The sequence below is a fragment of the Tachyglossus aculeatus genome, chromosome 8 (assembly GCF_015852505.1).
Source record: "Tachyglossus aculeatus isolate mTacAcu1 chromosome 8, mTacAcu1.pri, whole genome shotgun sequence".
Taxonomy (NCBI): domain Eukaryota; kingdom Metazoa; phylum Chordata; class Mammalia; order Monotremata; family Tachyglossidae; genus Tachyglossus; species Tachyglossus aculeatus.
Window position 1 is genome coordinate 31,779,363 of NC_052073.1, and position 15,263 is coordinate 31,794,625.

The 15,263-nt window shown below is 44.9% G+C and overlaps 1 protein-coding gene across 2 annotated transcripts in view; it reads right to left on the minus strand.

Moving 5' to 3' along the window:
* Positions 1 to 15,263, minus strand: part of TMOD3 (tropomodulin 3) — a 132,162-nt gene that overhangs the window by 13,788 nt on the left and 103,111 nt on the right. For both annotated transcript variants that reach the window (XM_038750500.1, XM_038750499.1), the window contains exons 4-8: positions 8,055 to 8,177; positions 6,765 to 6,854; positions 4,815 to 4,945; positions 3,142 to 3,249; positions 2,315 to 2,458 (exon numbers count right to left, since the gene is read on the minus strand). In XM_038750500.1, coding sequence (XP_038606428.1) covers positions 2,315 to 2,458; positions 3,142 to 3,249; positions 4,815 to 4,945; positions 6,765 to 6,854; positions 8,055 to 8,177 — 596 coding nt within the window. The remainder of the gene's footprint in view (positions 1 to 2,314; positions 2,459 to 3,141; positions 3,250 to 4,814; positions 4,946 to 6,764; positions 6,855 to 8,054; positions 8,178 to 15,263) is intronic.

Below are 15,263 nucleotides of genomic sequence, written 5' to 3' on the forward strand. Positions count from 1 at the left end.
AGATAAACTGACCTCTTTTATTCCCACAAGCTACGTGCTCTCGATTCATTTCGAGTCCCTTGTCGAATTTGGAAAATTATTCCAAAACATAACTGAGGTAAACTTACCTTGACACTCAGCCAACAAATTGAGATGAAAGCACCCTGGCCCTAGTTTTAGTAAAAATATTTCAGTCGAGTTATTCCTACCAATATCCTTTAATGACCAGAGGCACCTAATCACTTGATCCCTCACCTCTGTAACCCCCACACAGCAGTTATGTACCTATTTTTCAACTCTGTTGCTTCTCCCTACCTGTAATTTCTTTTGTGTCTGTCTCCCCCGCTAGATCATAAGCTCCTTGAGGGAAGGGGTCGTGTTTAGTAACCCTAATGTATAGTGCTCTCATGGAGTAAGCAAGCACTCAATAAGTATTACTGATGGACTGCTTGGCTGGAGTCAGATCTTAGACGTTAAAGGAAAATAATTCGGGTCCTCCCCAAAAACCCAAATCCCAAGATGCTCATCCTTGGGTTTACTGAGGCAAATCTACGTGCCTCTGGAAAATCCTAGGAGGCATTGTGGGGAGGAGCAACAAATGAACGAAAACCCAAATGTCAAGACTGACTTGAAAAGAGAATTCAGTTACGGCCTGCTGGGTTAGCATCTACTTTATTGTGGGCCTTGCCCTGTTGGGGTGGAATCAGGTTTTAATTTCACACTGCCTTGTGGAATATTTGAGCCCAGATTAGAATTCAACAGATAATTTAACATTTCTGCCCGGGACAATCAGTAGAGCCAGAGAACCGAAGGCAAACAAAACTGGGAAACAGGAAACTACACCCAGTGGTATCTGAATATGGGATTTCCGGAGCAGCAGTGAGGAGGTGGGACATTGCCTGCTTTTGGCAGCCATGACAAGCTGGCGGCTTTCCCATTCCCTTCAGGCCTTCGGCCCCAGCCTCGGGTAGGGGCTGCCGGGCGATGGGGCGGATTTGGGCTGCGCCTTGGGCGTCAAATAAGCAATGCAGGTGTCAAGCAACAAAAGCCCCTCTGCCTGTCCTCATTGGGAAGGAGGAGGTGGTCTCCGTCTCTGCCGACACCAAGAACTAGCCGGCTGGCTGCCCAGAACTCTGAGGACCAGGAGTCCGTGTGCTTTAGCTTGGCGGGACCAGAGATCTGCTCTTCTGGACAAAGTAGTCGATTTATCCATTCACACTGATAAGCTTCTGTTTTCTCCAGCCTGTCAGGGACTGCTCAGTTACAAAAACAGTTGACTAATGAGAGGACAGTTTCAAGATCCAATTATATGGAGAACTTCTGCTTCTTATACGTTGCAAACTGGGGGTTGTGAAGAAATTCCACAGGAGTCCTGGGGATTGGTGGCCAAGCAATCCTGCTTTTGGGGGGCAGAGGGGAGGTAAAAACCCTGCCCAGAGACATCCTGCCTCCTGCTTGTTCTCTGGCCGACTGATCAGAGACATGAACTGAGCATCCGTGCCTGAGTGTATAAGGGCAGATGGGTTTTATTGGAGACAATCATTCTGCTCCGAATCTCTGCCAGGCCAACTCTGGCGCTGAGGAGCTCTGCTGAAGTCCTGGGCTACTAGTCCAGCCTACCCCGGAGGAACTGGCAGTATAACCACCAACCTAAGCGACGATAAGTGTTTTGGGTTTTCCTTTCTTCCCACCCCTTCCACTGCCATCTCACAGACATCCCCACGGTCCATTTACCTACCAGAGAGGTGACGCGGGCGGGACGGGGACCCCAGTTCTTGGGAGGTGTCCTCCTCGGTGAATCAAGAAGCTCAAACAAGCACACAACACAATGGCCCAAAATCTATATTGGCTGGGGCTCAGACCAATGGCTTCGACCAATTGTGCAAAATCACAATACGAGAACCAGTTGCGAATCCTCTTGCCCTCACACACTAGCTACTTCGGCTTGCAAAGTTAGAAAATATGTGGGTTTGAAGAGGTTTTGCATTTTTCCTTCAGAGGACAATGACTCTGCTCTGACTCTGGAATATTATTGACTACCATCTGTTCATCCCTCAACTATCAATCTTGTTCCCCCCCGCAGGACAGGAACCACATCTAATTCCCAAAGTAAACTCCCACAGTAAACACTTAATAAAAATCATGGCTGCTATTACTACCATCATTATAACTCTGTAGGACATAACGGGGATGTTTCTAGTGCTCCCTCCTTCCCAAACAGCACAGACAAGTGAAAACTCAGGCACGATTTTTTTTTTTTTGAGAGCAGTGGTGGGGACACTCGGTTTGAACATGAGAAATCCGGCTTTAACTTCTTCAGTTGTATCTAACTGACCTGGTTGTCGATCTTGATCTCTGACAGGGTTTCATTCTCTTTCAAAGCATCAACCAGGGCTTGGATGCCAACTCCCGTGATAAAATTGGACTCCACATTTAAACTCTTCAGGGTTTTGTTTACTTTCAGCATGTCTGCGAAAGCCTACAATTGAAAGAAAATATTTTAAAACTACAAAACGTTCGGAACGAAAGCCACGGGAGCTCAGAAAAACGGAGATGGAAGATTTTTTTAAGTTTTTAATTTGACAAAAACTTGGAAATGGGAGAATCATGAATGTATTTTTTTCCTTCATTCATTCAATCGCATTTATTGAGCGCTTACTGTGTGCAGAGCACTGGACTAAGCGCTTGGGAACTACAAGTTGTCAACATATAGAGACGGTCCCTACCCAACAACGGGCTCACAGTCTAGAGGACTCATCTTTGTTCACAACCTTCTGCACCTTAGCATATAGTGCATTTTTATCTATAGGTCCAGGATTAACATACAGAGGCTGGGGTTCCTATATTGAAACCGCAGGCAATTAGACATCACCGGAGACCAACCTCTCATCCACCAACTGATCCAAACGTCTCTTGAACCTCTATTTCCTAGCCGCATGTTTTCCTGTGGCATTGGCTCTAAATAATATCACTTTACTCGACTTTTCTCAGCAAGAAAAATGGCTCAGCGGCTTTCCCCTAATTCCGGCTTCCCTCCGGTACCCCTCAATTATCAGCTCCGGTGTCTCAGATCATCTACAGCATCGCCAGCCATCGCCCTCCTTGTCCTTCCATACGTCGAACATGGCCCGGACACTCAGCGATAACGAGAGGCTGACTTACAACTGCAACGGGATCATTGCTGCGGGTGGCTGCGAGGCTGAAACACGTCACGTGGGTGTTGGCTTCCAGAGCTTTTGCAAACTCCTTTAGGACTGGAATCGGGATGTTCTTTAAATAAAAAAAAAAACACCGATGGCTTTAGTTTGAAAACAGCATCAGCCCTTTGGCACTTTACCTGGAAAATCCCACAGTGACACCACACCACCTTCACTGGAAGTGGAAAAAGATGGCCCCAGGAACACCCATGTGGCTGCCATCCTCTCAGGCCTTCTAGGACTCCAACGCCAATCTCTTACACCGTCAGTAAGAACCAAGCCTACTCTGTGCTGCTACTTCCCAACAGGGAGGAGAAGTCACAGCTAGCAATAATAATAATAATTGTGGTATTTGTTAAGTGCTTACTGTGTGTCAGCCACCGCACTAAGCGCTGGGGTGGATACAAGCGAATCGGGCTAGACACAGTCCCTATCCCACCTGGGGCTCACACTCTGAATCCTCATTTTACAGATGAGGTGACTAATAATAATAATAATGATGGCATTTATTAAGCGCTTACAATGCACTGTTCTAAGCGCTGGGGTAGATACAAAGTAATCAAGTTGTCCCACGTGGGGCTCACAGACTTAATCCCCATTTTCCAGATGAGGGGACTGAAGTGACTTGCCCAAGGTCACCCAGAAGCCAAGTGGCGCAGAGAGAATTAGAACCCACAACCTTCTGACTCTGTGGCCCTTGCTCTATCCATTACGCTATGCTGTTTCTAGGCTACAACTCGAGCTAAGCAGGGGTCATTAAGTTTTATGTTACTTCCTGCTGCTCTGAATCAACTCCCAGGTAGGGCAGTTGCTGGAAAGAGAGGGACCTGGGCTCAAACTGGCCCAAACCCCAGAATTTCGGCCTGTGCCGAAATTCCTCTATGTCCTGGGGAGCCCGCTCTCAAGGAACAACCCCAGCGAGAAAGCCATTTCTCTGAGTTGCTGCTGCTGTTCCTTGTCGAGCCATGGAAGTAACGGGAGTTACTCAAAATGTTCGTGGAGGGGGAGAAGGTTCTATAAAGCCCACACTTGTAATAATTGCCAGTCCATACGCATAGCAGAATTATCTGTCTCCTAGAAATGAACACAAAGAGTGCACAGGAATCTATGCCTTGCAGACTAGAAAGTCTGAATAATCCTCCCAACAGCAGGGAAAACACACCTATAAGTAGGACCAGACTGGGCATCTTTTTAGAGTTTTTCTCTCCCCTTTACAGGAAGTCGGAAAATTACAGTATATCACTCCCATTTTACATATTTTGAAACCGGTGTCCCAGATCAGTGTATGACTGAAAGCTCAGCATTTCTCTCTCAAAACAATATACAAAAATAACTAGTCCATCTTACACGAAGCTGGCTCTAGAATCGTGATATTATTCTATCGATGAAAAGGAGTGGTTGGACATCGTCCAAAGAGTGCAGGACTCGGAGTCAGGATAACTGGGATCTAGCTTCAGTTTGGCCACCCATCTACTGTGAGACCATGGACACGTCATTTAACCTCAGTTTCTCCATATGTAAAATTGAAATAATTATCCCTACGCCTCCTTACCCTCACTGGAATGTGGAGAGGACAAATGAGAAACATTATGGCAAATCAGAACGCTATTTAAATTACTCAGTTCTCTTTAAAATCACCTTAATGTTGTTCAAATTAACTTCACTGAGACGAGAGTTATTGTCTTTAATTTTCTTCAGACTCTCTTCGACGTTTGTGGGATTCGGTGGTTCATCAAACACCGGTAGAATCTTTTCACCTTTCACCACGTCTGTGAAAAATAAAGTAACCAGTTGATACTTCCACTTTATGATTAATCCCATCCCAACCCATGACAGCTAAACGTTCATGCTCTTTAATACAGGGAAGAATTACTTTCATTACTCTAACACTGCTCCCATACTTCCTCCAAAATATGCTCCAGGATTTTAGCTCTGCAATTCCTTAAATACCTTGGGATTATCCCATTTTCGAGCACCTCTGAAAAATTTCATATTGATTTAAATCACTTCTACCTACATATAACTGAATTTAGAGACTGGCTAAAAATAAGATCTGTCTTACCATCTGCTCTAGTTAAATCCGGGGCAAGAGTAGGCGATTGTTCTCAGCCATTCACGTGTCTGACAAACTTCCTCTGGTGAGTTGGCCCCGGGGAGCTTCCAAAGCCAATTACCTTGTTAGTGATTGAGGCAGTATGGCTTGGTGGAAAAAGCACGGGACTGGGAATCGGAAGACCTAGGTTCTGGCTCTATCGCAGCCGGCAGGTTGATGTGTGACCTACGGCAAGTCATTTCTCTGGCCCTCAATTTCCAGAGCTGTAAAATAGGGATGGGATTCCTATTCGCCCTACTTCTTAGACGGTACTAATTATTTGGAATCTATCAGCCTGAAGAAATCCTCCCAGCCTGAAAATTTGCCGGCCAGTTCTAAACTTTTCAGTGTCACAGTAAGGAATGGAGAGAAAGAGGTTGAGAGGGGAGAGGGAATGGGGTGGGGGAAGGAAGAAAGAGAGAGACATACAAACACACACCCAGCTCTTAGAACAGTGCTTGGCAAATAGTAAGCACTTAAATACCATTATTATCATCATCATCACACACATACACACCGAGAGAGAATGAACTGCAGGCAGGCACACAGCACAGGTATTTCTTAACCAAATATTGATGAGTGAAAGGAGAGAAGGGGATGACTATGTACCTAAAATTGTTTTAAGATAGCTTTACCTGCCCTTACTCGCCTCACTGCTTAGTACACGATTGTTCAAAGGCTGAAACTGAGCTCAGTCTTCGTCCTCTAAAATAATAATAATAACAATAATAATAATAATCATTGTATCACTTATTCAGAACTTACTAAGCGCCAGGCATTGTAGTAAGCGCCAGGGTGGATACAGGCAAATCCTGTTGGACACAGTCTCTGCACCGCATAGGGCTCACAGTCTTAATCCCCATTTGACAGATGAGGGAACTGAGGCACAGAGAAGTGACTTGCCCAAGGCCATGCAGCAGACACGTGGTGGAGCCGGGATTAGAACCACTTGATTAGCGCCTTCAATTTTGGGGGGCAACCTAAGCACCACAATGACAAGGCATATTTATTAAGCACTTACTGCACACAGTGAGCACTCAATAAATCCCACCGATTGAAGGTAGGAAGGGAGGGACAGGGTGGTTTTAGGACTGTAGTGAATGCCCCACCATGGCCTGCCAGGGTTTGGGGCTGGCAGCTAGTTGGAAGATGGACTCTCAGCTGCACAGTATCTCATTCCAACATTTATTCATTCATTCAATCGTATTTACTGAGCGCTTACTGTGTGCAGAACACTGTACTAAGCGCTTGGGAAGTACAAGTTGAGGAAATCATCTAGGAAACCTGCGCTGCTGCAAATTGACAGGTGGCTGTCGGGCCCGGAGGGGAATCCGAAGGGTGAGAAAGTAGGTTTTCTCTCCTCTGCCTTCGTCACAGTTCAATTCCTGCACCTTCTCAAGGACAGAAAGGAAAATTGAGCTCCCACTGTGGTAAAGCACAGACAGGATGACTTAGCCGCGGATATAAAATAAGTTTAAATACTGTTAAATACTCACTTGAAAAATTATCTTGGCCCACACCATTACTGTTTCCTACTATATCGCAGAACTGACTGCTAGTGATCAAATTGTGCATCCCAAGAATAGCTGTAAATATAAAGAGGGAAATTATTTCACTCACAAGCCAAAAAGAAATTTTTTTCAAACACAAAAAAATTACTCTAACAACCTTAAACCATTTCTTCTGAATTCTCCTATAGTGCCACACACTCTAAACTGTCAGCTCACTGTGGGCCGGGAACATATCTACCAACTCTGCTGAACAGTACACTCCTGAGCGCTTTATACAAAGTAAAGCGCTCAGTAAATACCACTGTTGATGATTCATCCAAATTAGCATTTGGGCCTCACCATTTTTCATGCATTTTTCATTCACTCAATCATATTTATTGAGCACTTGCCTGTATTATTAACAGCTGACATCTCCTGAACTCTCAATGAACTTGGTTCAGCTCTTCGGAGAGGGTTCAGAGGAAAGGTCAGCATACGCAATTACATGGGGATTAAGCCGCATTCACCTCGCTGTAATAATTACTTCGTAGGGAAATTTTGCTTAGTTGTTTGTGGTCTTATGTTCTTAATGTGCATTGCTATTTTCGTTTTAGTTTACTTGTGTGTTTATAAACTTATGTTTGTGCTGTCATCCCCCAGGTATGTTCCTCAAAGACAGAGACTTCCTTCACGGTTGGCTTCCTTAGGACCTGGCATTGTGCTAGGTATGCAGAAACCCGCCAGGTGACCTTTTGAGGCCAAGTAAAAGACGTATTTTGGGTTTAGGGTGGAGAGATAAAACCAGCCACGAGCAAACACTGTATTGTAATGGCAAGTGGAATGGAAAAGACCTCTTGGTTCTTCAACTTATATAATAAATATAAAGCCTAATGCAGAGTACATATTGAGTCCATCTTATGCGGTGCTACGCAGCAGTCCGGGCAATCTGCTGTTGGTCCCTGCCATCACACATGGGTCGAGTGGGTAAAAAACCTTGGCGGGCTTTTTGCAGCCCTGGATGCTTCCTTGTTCGCTGCACTTCTTGCCCCACTAGGTTACGACTAGCAAAAAAGAGTGCAACTGCTACTGCTTCAACTAGCAACGCTATCATCAGGTCCTTCTGGCAGGTTCTTAGGCCTCGAGTCTCAGGTTTAATGCCTGTCCATCACTCGACAGGAGATTCCATCACCTCAGGGCAGGTCAAGTACAAATGCCCGGCGTCACAAAACCCCAAGCGATGTTTCTGAATTCAGTGGGGACAAACACATTTATTTGGCTTTTAAATGAGGCGTTCACCTGCAAGATCGCACAATTCTGTGTCGGAGGCACTTGTCAGGGCCTCTTCTAGCTCTGGATCAAGGGACACTTTTTCTTCTGCGAAAGACTGTACTGGTTTCTGTTTGGGGATGAATATTTTTCCTGAAAAAAAATAAAATGGAAGAGGTTGTTAGATTCCACTGAATTCTGACCTCTCGGTAGCTGCATTCACACCTGAATGAAGTTCACCAAGAGAACACGTGTATCTGAAAAGGAAGAAAGAAAGGCACCGCTAACCCAATCTAAGTTGAGATGGTGAGGGAAGCCGATTTCTAGGGGAGTCAACTCCCCCCAAAATAATGATAAGGATGTGAGTAAAAAGTGGAGAGTGCCCAGGACAATACTGAAAATAGACTTCCTGGCAATTAACTCTGCTTCCTGCTGGGATGGAGGTAGAGTCGACCACTTGGGAACTGACCTGAGGCCTTGGCCGAAGCAACCAGATATGCGCGGTGGCAGAGATGATGATTCTCTGGGAGAGTGGTCAAGCCAAGCACCTGCTAAAAGCCTATGCAGTGGATGGAGAAGAGCATGACCAACCTCGTTCCACCCCAGGGCAGTGCTCACTGGGGATAGATGTGGGCTCCTATGCCTGACAGGGAACTGGGCGCATTTCGGTGCATTATTATTATTAGAAGAATGCACATTCTGTGTTGTTATTATTAGAAGCTGCACCAAAACCCGGGGCTTAGAACAGTGCTTTGCACATGGTAAGTGCTTAATAAATGCCAATAAAAAAAAATTGCTGAATGGTTCAAATATTCAGCATACTGATGTTTATCATCATGTTGATTTGCAAGTAATCCCCAATGATAATAAACTATCAGGTGTTTCTGTCGCCCTGACTGGCTCCCTTTATTCATTTTCCCCCCAACCCTACAGCACTTATGTACTTATCTCTAATTTATTTATTTCTATTAATGTCTGTCTCCCCTTCTAGCCTTTAAGCTCGTTGTGGGCAGGGAATGTCTGCTTATGGTTATACTGCACTCTCCCAAGTGTTTAGTACAGTGCTCTGCATACAGTAAGCGCTTAATACAGTCAGAGCATCATGGTTTTTGGCAGAAGGGGGCCAGTTCAAGCAATAAACTCAGGCTCTAGTCACCAAACGAGTGTCGCCTGCTGTCAGATAACAGAGCTGCTTCGGGCTAGCATCCAAATACCGTGGACATAAAGCAGCGTGGCTCAGTGGAAAGAGCCCGGGCTTTGGAGTCAGAGGTCATGGGTTCAAATCCTGGCTCTGTGTGACTTTGGGCAGGTCACTTAACTTCTCTGTGCCTCAGTTTCCTCATTTGTAAAATGAGGATTAAGACTGTGAGCTCCCTGTGGGACAGCCTGATCACCCTGTAACTTCTCGAGCGCTCAGAGCAGTGCTTTGCATATACTAAGTGCTTAATAAATGCCATTATTATTATTACTATTAATCAAGAAGCAGCACAGCCTAATGGAAGACCACAAGCTTGGGAGTCGGCCAGAAGGCTGGGAACAGTCAGAGAACTTGGGCTCTATGCTTGGCCTTGGGCAAGTTGCTTAATTTCTCGGTGCCTCGGTTACCAGTTATCCGCAAAGTGGGGATTAAATCTTCCAATTCAGACAGTGAACCCCATAAGGGCCAGGGAACTGTGTCCAACCTGATTCACTTGTATCTACCCCAGTGCTTGACACATAGAAAGTGCTTACCAAATACCATTAAAAAAAATCTTATGCACCTTGACCAAACTCAATAAATAGTTATCGACTAATCTGTCAGAGAAGAAATCTGAACAGGCCGAGAACTGACATGTCAAAGAGAATGTGACTGGCACTGATAACACCTGATAGTTTGTTATCATTGGGGATTTACTAGCAGATCAACATCATAATAAACATCAGTAGGCTGAGTATTTGAACCATTCAGCAACTGATGAATAGTGGGGCAGCTTCGAGTAATAATAATAATAATAATAGTAATTATAATAATGGTATTGGTTAAGTGCTTACTGCAGCATGGTTTCATGGATAGACCACGGGGCTGGGAGTAAGATGGTTTTAATCCCGGGTCCTCACTGCACTCGTGGCTGAGTGGTTAAGGCGATGGGCTTAAAATCCACTGGGGTTTCCCCGCGCAGGTTCGAATCTTGCTGATGTGGGGAAAAATACTATGAGTAAAAATTGACAACGAATCCATTCTGTGAAAAATATTTATCTCCCCCTTCTAGACTGTGAGCCCGCTGTTGGGTAGGAACCATCTCTATATGTTGCCAACTTGTACTTCCCAAGCACTTAGTACAGTGCTCTGCACACAGTAAGCGCTCAATACAATTGAATGAATGAGTGAATGCTGTGTGGTCTGGGGTAAGTCACTTCACTTCTCTGTGCCTCAGTTAGCTCATCTGTGAAATGTGGTACAAGAACTGATTTGCTCCAACACTTAGTAAGGTGCCTGGCACACAGTAAGGCCGTAATAAATGTGAATATTATTATTGCTCACTGGAGTTCAAAAATCTAAGGGAAAGACCCGAAAGTTAAAAAAACATTCTGCCCAATAGGATAAACTTTAAAGAATAATATGAACAAGGACAAGGAACAAAGGAGCAACAATGCTGGAGGAGCTCCCGGAGCTGTGCTGAAACTTCCTTCCTGGCCCCAGGTTCTCCAGGCTGCCTCGACTTTTCCTAACCAGAAGTGGGCCTCTCCCCTTAACAGGCGGGCAAATAAATCCACTGGGAATCCGCGCCGCTTCCCCACCATGACGGTCAGGGCTCCCACCCCCTTCATGCCCTGGGGATCTAAACTGTAACAGCATTCTCAACTTCTCTCTCTCTTCCCCCCTCCACCATGGCAGAGCAAATCCCCAGGCCCCTACAGGATGGCCACACTGCCTCTGCGGGAAACCAGAACTGGCTCTCCTCTTCATCATGGGAAGAAGGGCAGAGGAGAAGGAGAAAGGCAAGGAAAGAAAAGGTCAGAAAACAGAAAGAAACCTGGGAGATGAAGGTAGACAGAAGCGATAGGGAAGGGAAAGAAACGGAATGAAGGGGAGAGAAAGAAGAAGGAAATGAGAAGAAGAGAAGAAAGGAAGAAGGAGGAGGGAAAAAGGGGGGAAAGAAAGAGGGAATGGACCAAAGCGGGGGAGAAGGCTGGTGAGATCTATAATGCCCCGGCTCAGGGTAGAATTTGCAGACTTCAGAGTTGGAGGTCTTCTACGGCTGTAAGGAGGTAAAGGCAAACCAACCCTTAGAACAATGCCAATCCCATGACACCTCACAAAGGTGGATGTACTAGTTCAGGTGACATATCAGTTCAAGTTACATGCCCAAATTCCACTCTGCCATCTCAGTTTCACTTGCATCTTCAAGTGGATATTCTATTCTTCTCCACTTACTAACCTAAGATGCACAATTTCCACATGCTATCAGATTGTTATCGAGTTTCGTTCCACAGATAACTAAGTTACCTGGGCCTGGCATCCACAGCATTACAAAACTGAGCTATTTAGTTTTTGCAGCCCTAAAAGTCATTCGGAAAGTGGCATTACGTGGGCTCATCATTTCAGTTTGTAAATGTCTGACTAGACGTTTAATTAGACACCAATCAATCAATCAATCGTATTTATTGAGCGCTTACTATGTGCAGAGCACTGTACTAAGCGCTTGGGAAGTACAAATTGGCATCACATAGAGACAGTCCCTACCCAACAGTGGGCTCACAGTCTAAAAACAACAGATTAAAAGATGTTTGCGGATTGTCCCCACTGAGGGTGGGTGTGGGAGTGGCTTTGTGTATGTACTGCCCATCTTGGTCTTGCCAGGAAAGGAGAGGATGGACTAAAAAGAGGGTCCCTGAAGACTTGCAAATTGGACCCAAGCACCCAGAAAGCCCTCACGGGTCAGTCAATCAACTCTTCTGAGGACTTAAGGCCCCTCCCCATGAAATCTAGCAGAGGGAAGGCCCAGGACTATTCATCTTCAGGAGCGGAGGTACAGGCTATAAAAGACTGGTGTCAAGAGTCCGTAAGGAGTCGGCGGGGAAACACTGAGGCGTTCCATCGAGACCCTGCCTGAAGACCTGAAACCAGAGCTGGGCAGACTTACAAGGTGTGAATGTGATGGGTACGTGTAACGGGCACACAAAGGTGGGAAGCTAAACTAGCCGCATTTTCTCGTTGTGGTCCTCTGCTGTCTCCTATCTGCGGACCGTTTCGAGGGTGGGGGGGAGAGAGGCAGTCCAATCAATCAATCAGTGGCATTTAGTGAGCGCTTACTATGTTCAGAGTACTGTACTAACCGCTTGGGAAAGTACGATCCAACAGAATTTGCAGACACGTTCCCTGTCCATAACGAGCCAACAGTCTAGAGAGGGAATATTAATAGTACACACTATACTATATTACATGATTATATAATAATGATACTAGTACTTAGACTCTGAGTCCCATGCGGGACAGATAATTAACTTGTATCTACCCCAGCACTTACAAGTGTTTGACATATAATAAGTGCTTAGCACATACATAATAATAATTTGTTAAGCGCTTACTCTGTTCTAACACTGGGGTAGACACAATATAAGCAGTTTGGACACGGTCCCTGTCCCACATCCTGGGACTCAAGTCTAAAGGGGAAGGCGAACAGGTATTTTATCCCTATTTTACAGATGAGGAACCTGAGGCACAGAGAAATCAAGTGACTTAGCAAGGTCACATAGTAGCAAAGTGGTGGAGCCAGGATTAGAACCCACGTCTCCCGACTCCCAATCCCGGTTCTTTCCACTACCTTATACTTCTTCAAGATTTTATGATGATATGGCCATTTGTCCACATATAGCCATCTTTTTCACACAATAAGTCTGCTTCTCTCATGTAACACCAGGCTCAAATAAACTTTACTTTAATCCATCTGTGACCAACTGCCTATTGGGTCCTTGTGTTCTAGTCTCCATTTACACCCAATTCCTTGGAGAACTCATCTGCTTCCTCAGCTTCAACTCTCATCTTCACGGGGGATGATTTCTAAATCTACCTCTCGGAGCCCTGATCTCTCTTTCTTTGAAACCTCCCGTTTCCTCCTGCCTTCAAGACTTTTCTGCTTGGATGCCACACTACCAACTCAAACTTACCGTGGTCCCAACAGAACTCCTCATCTTCCCACCCAAAACCTGTCTTTCCCGTCACTGTAGACATCACCACTACACCATTTCACAAGTCTGTAACCTTGGCATTTTCCTGGACTCATCTCTTCAACTCTACATACATATCCAACCTGTCGCCAAATCCTGTCAGTTCTACCTTCGCAACTGGGCCAAAATCCACCCTTTCCTCTCCATCCAAGCTGCTGCTCTGCTGATCCAAGAGCCCTTATGCTATTCTGCCTTGACTACTCCTTGCTGACCTTCCTGCTTCTTTGCATTCCAGTCCACACTTCACTTGGCTGCCCAGATAACTCTTCTACGAGGTGTTCAGTCCATGTCTTCCCATTCCTCAAGAATCTCCAATGGTTGCCCATTCACCTGTGCACCAAACAAAAACTTCTTACTCTTGGCTTTAAAGCATTCAATCAGCTCACCTTCCCCCTCTACCAATTCACCACACATACACACAAATCTGGCCTTTCTGATTTCTTACTACAACCAAGTCCACACAGTTTGCGCCTTTAATGCCCAATTAATGTATCTCAATCTCCTCTATGTTGCCGAAGATCCCTTGCCCACGTCCTCCCTTTGGCCTGGAACTCTCTTCCCTCTCAAACACCACTCTCCCTGCCTTCAGAGCCTTACTAAAAGGACATCTCCTCTGAAAGGCCTTCCCTGATTTAGCCCTCTCTACCCCTACTCCCTCTCCCTTTGTCATCTATGCGCTTCAAACTGTACCCGTTAATCCTTGATATTCACCCTACCTTCAGCCCCACAAAACTTACATTCAAATCCGTAATTTCTTTTACTGTCTGCCTCTCTGGACCCTAAGCTTCTGGTGGTCAGAGAATGTGCTACCAACTCTGTTGTACTCTACTCTCCAGAGCACTTAGTATAAAATAGGCACTCAATAAATACCACTGACTGACTGAATTCTGGGGATTGACGCTGGTGGCAGGAAGTCCTTAAAAACCTGTTACATACGTTGGTTTCAAAAAAATACCCCAAGTGGTTTTTGCAAAATAAGACATTATGAATCACGTTTTTTCTTCAGTAAGGTAGAGTAGTAAATAACGCCTTTTCACCCTGTGTACAAATCAGTTTCAGTGTTCTTCTCATAAGTCAGCTAGATAAATTCAGATCTTTGAACAAGAAATGATCTCCTCTCCAAACTGGTTTTCTTTTTTTTTTTTTAACCAAACCTCCCTTCATAGTCTAACAGCTTGAACACATTACGTGAGATGCGCTGCTGATAAAAACCTTGAATTCAACTGACTCCACAGACAGCATCTGACTACTAAGACTGTGAGCCCACTGTTGGGTAGGGACTGTCTCTGTATGTTGCCAACTTGTACTTCCCAAGCGCTTAGTACAGTGCTCTGCACACAGTAAGTGCTCAATAAATACGATTGAATGAATGAATGAATAAGATGAAAAAATGAAAGAAAGGAAAATACTGAAGAAGACCCTTAGTCTAACGTTCTGACCATGGATTTGGGTCCTAAACCTAATACTGTACAGATTTATCAAATGGCAGAGAAATTAGTGCCTCAGTTTTCCTCAGGGTAAGGCTGTTTTTCAGATCAGAAAACCCAGACAGAATTAGAATTCCCAATTCCCAGTCCTGGATTCATTTCAGTGTGTTGTTATGAGGAAACATGAGGCAATTTACATGGAGCATTTTTTTCCTGAAGAATGAGCCGAAAAAGCAGTTTACTGGTGAGATAGCTCCCTATTTAAAATGAAGGAATTGTGGAAGTGGTTCAAATATTTAAGATGAACTGATACCTCACGAAAAACAATCTGACACTCTATTGGGAGCTTACTGCTCACAATCAAATTACCATTTTCCGAACACAACATGAAATTCTGGCATCTGGTGCTGCCTTCCAGAAAGAAAAGCTGGACTACATTTTCTGCTTTTTCTCCACTACAATTTTTTTAGTGGAACTTTCAAGAATTTTTACACAGACTAAGGTTTTTTACTTAGTTCCAGAGGTGACATCTGAGAGCCCAGGGTAAACAGGGCTTCTCATGCTTCCAGATTCATTCCTGGGTACCAACCGAGGGGGGAATACG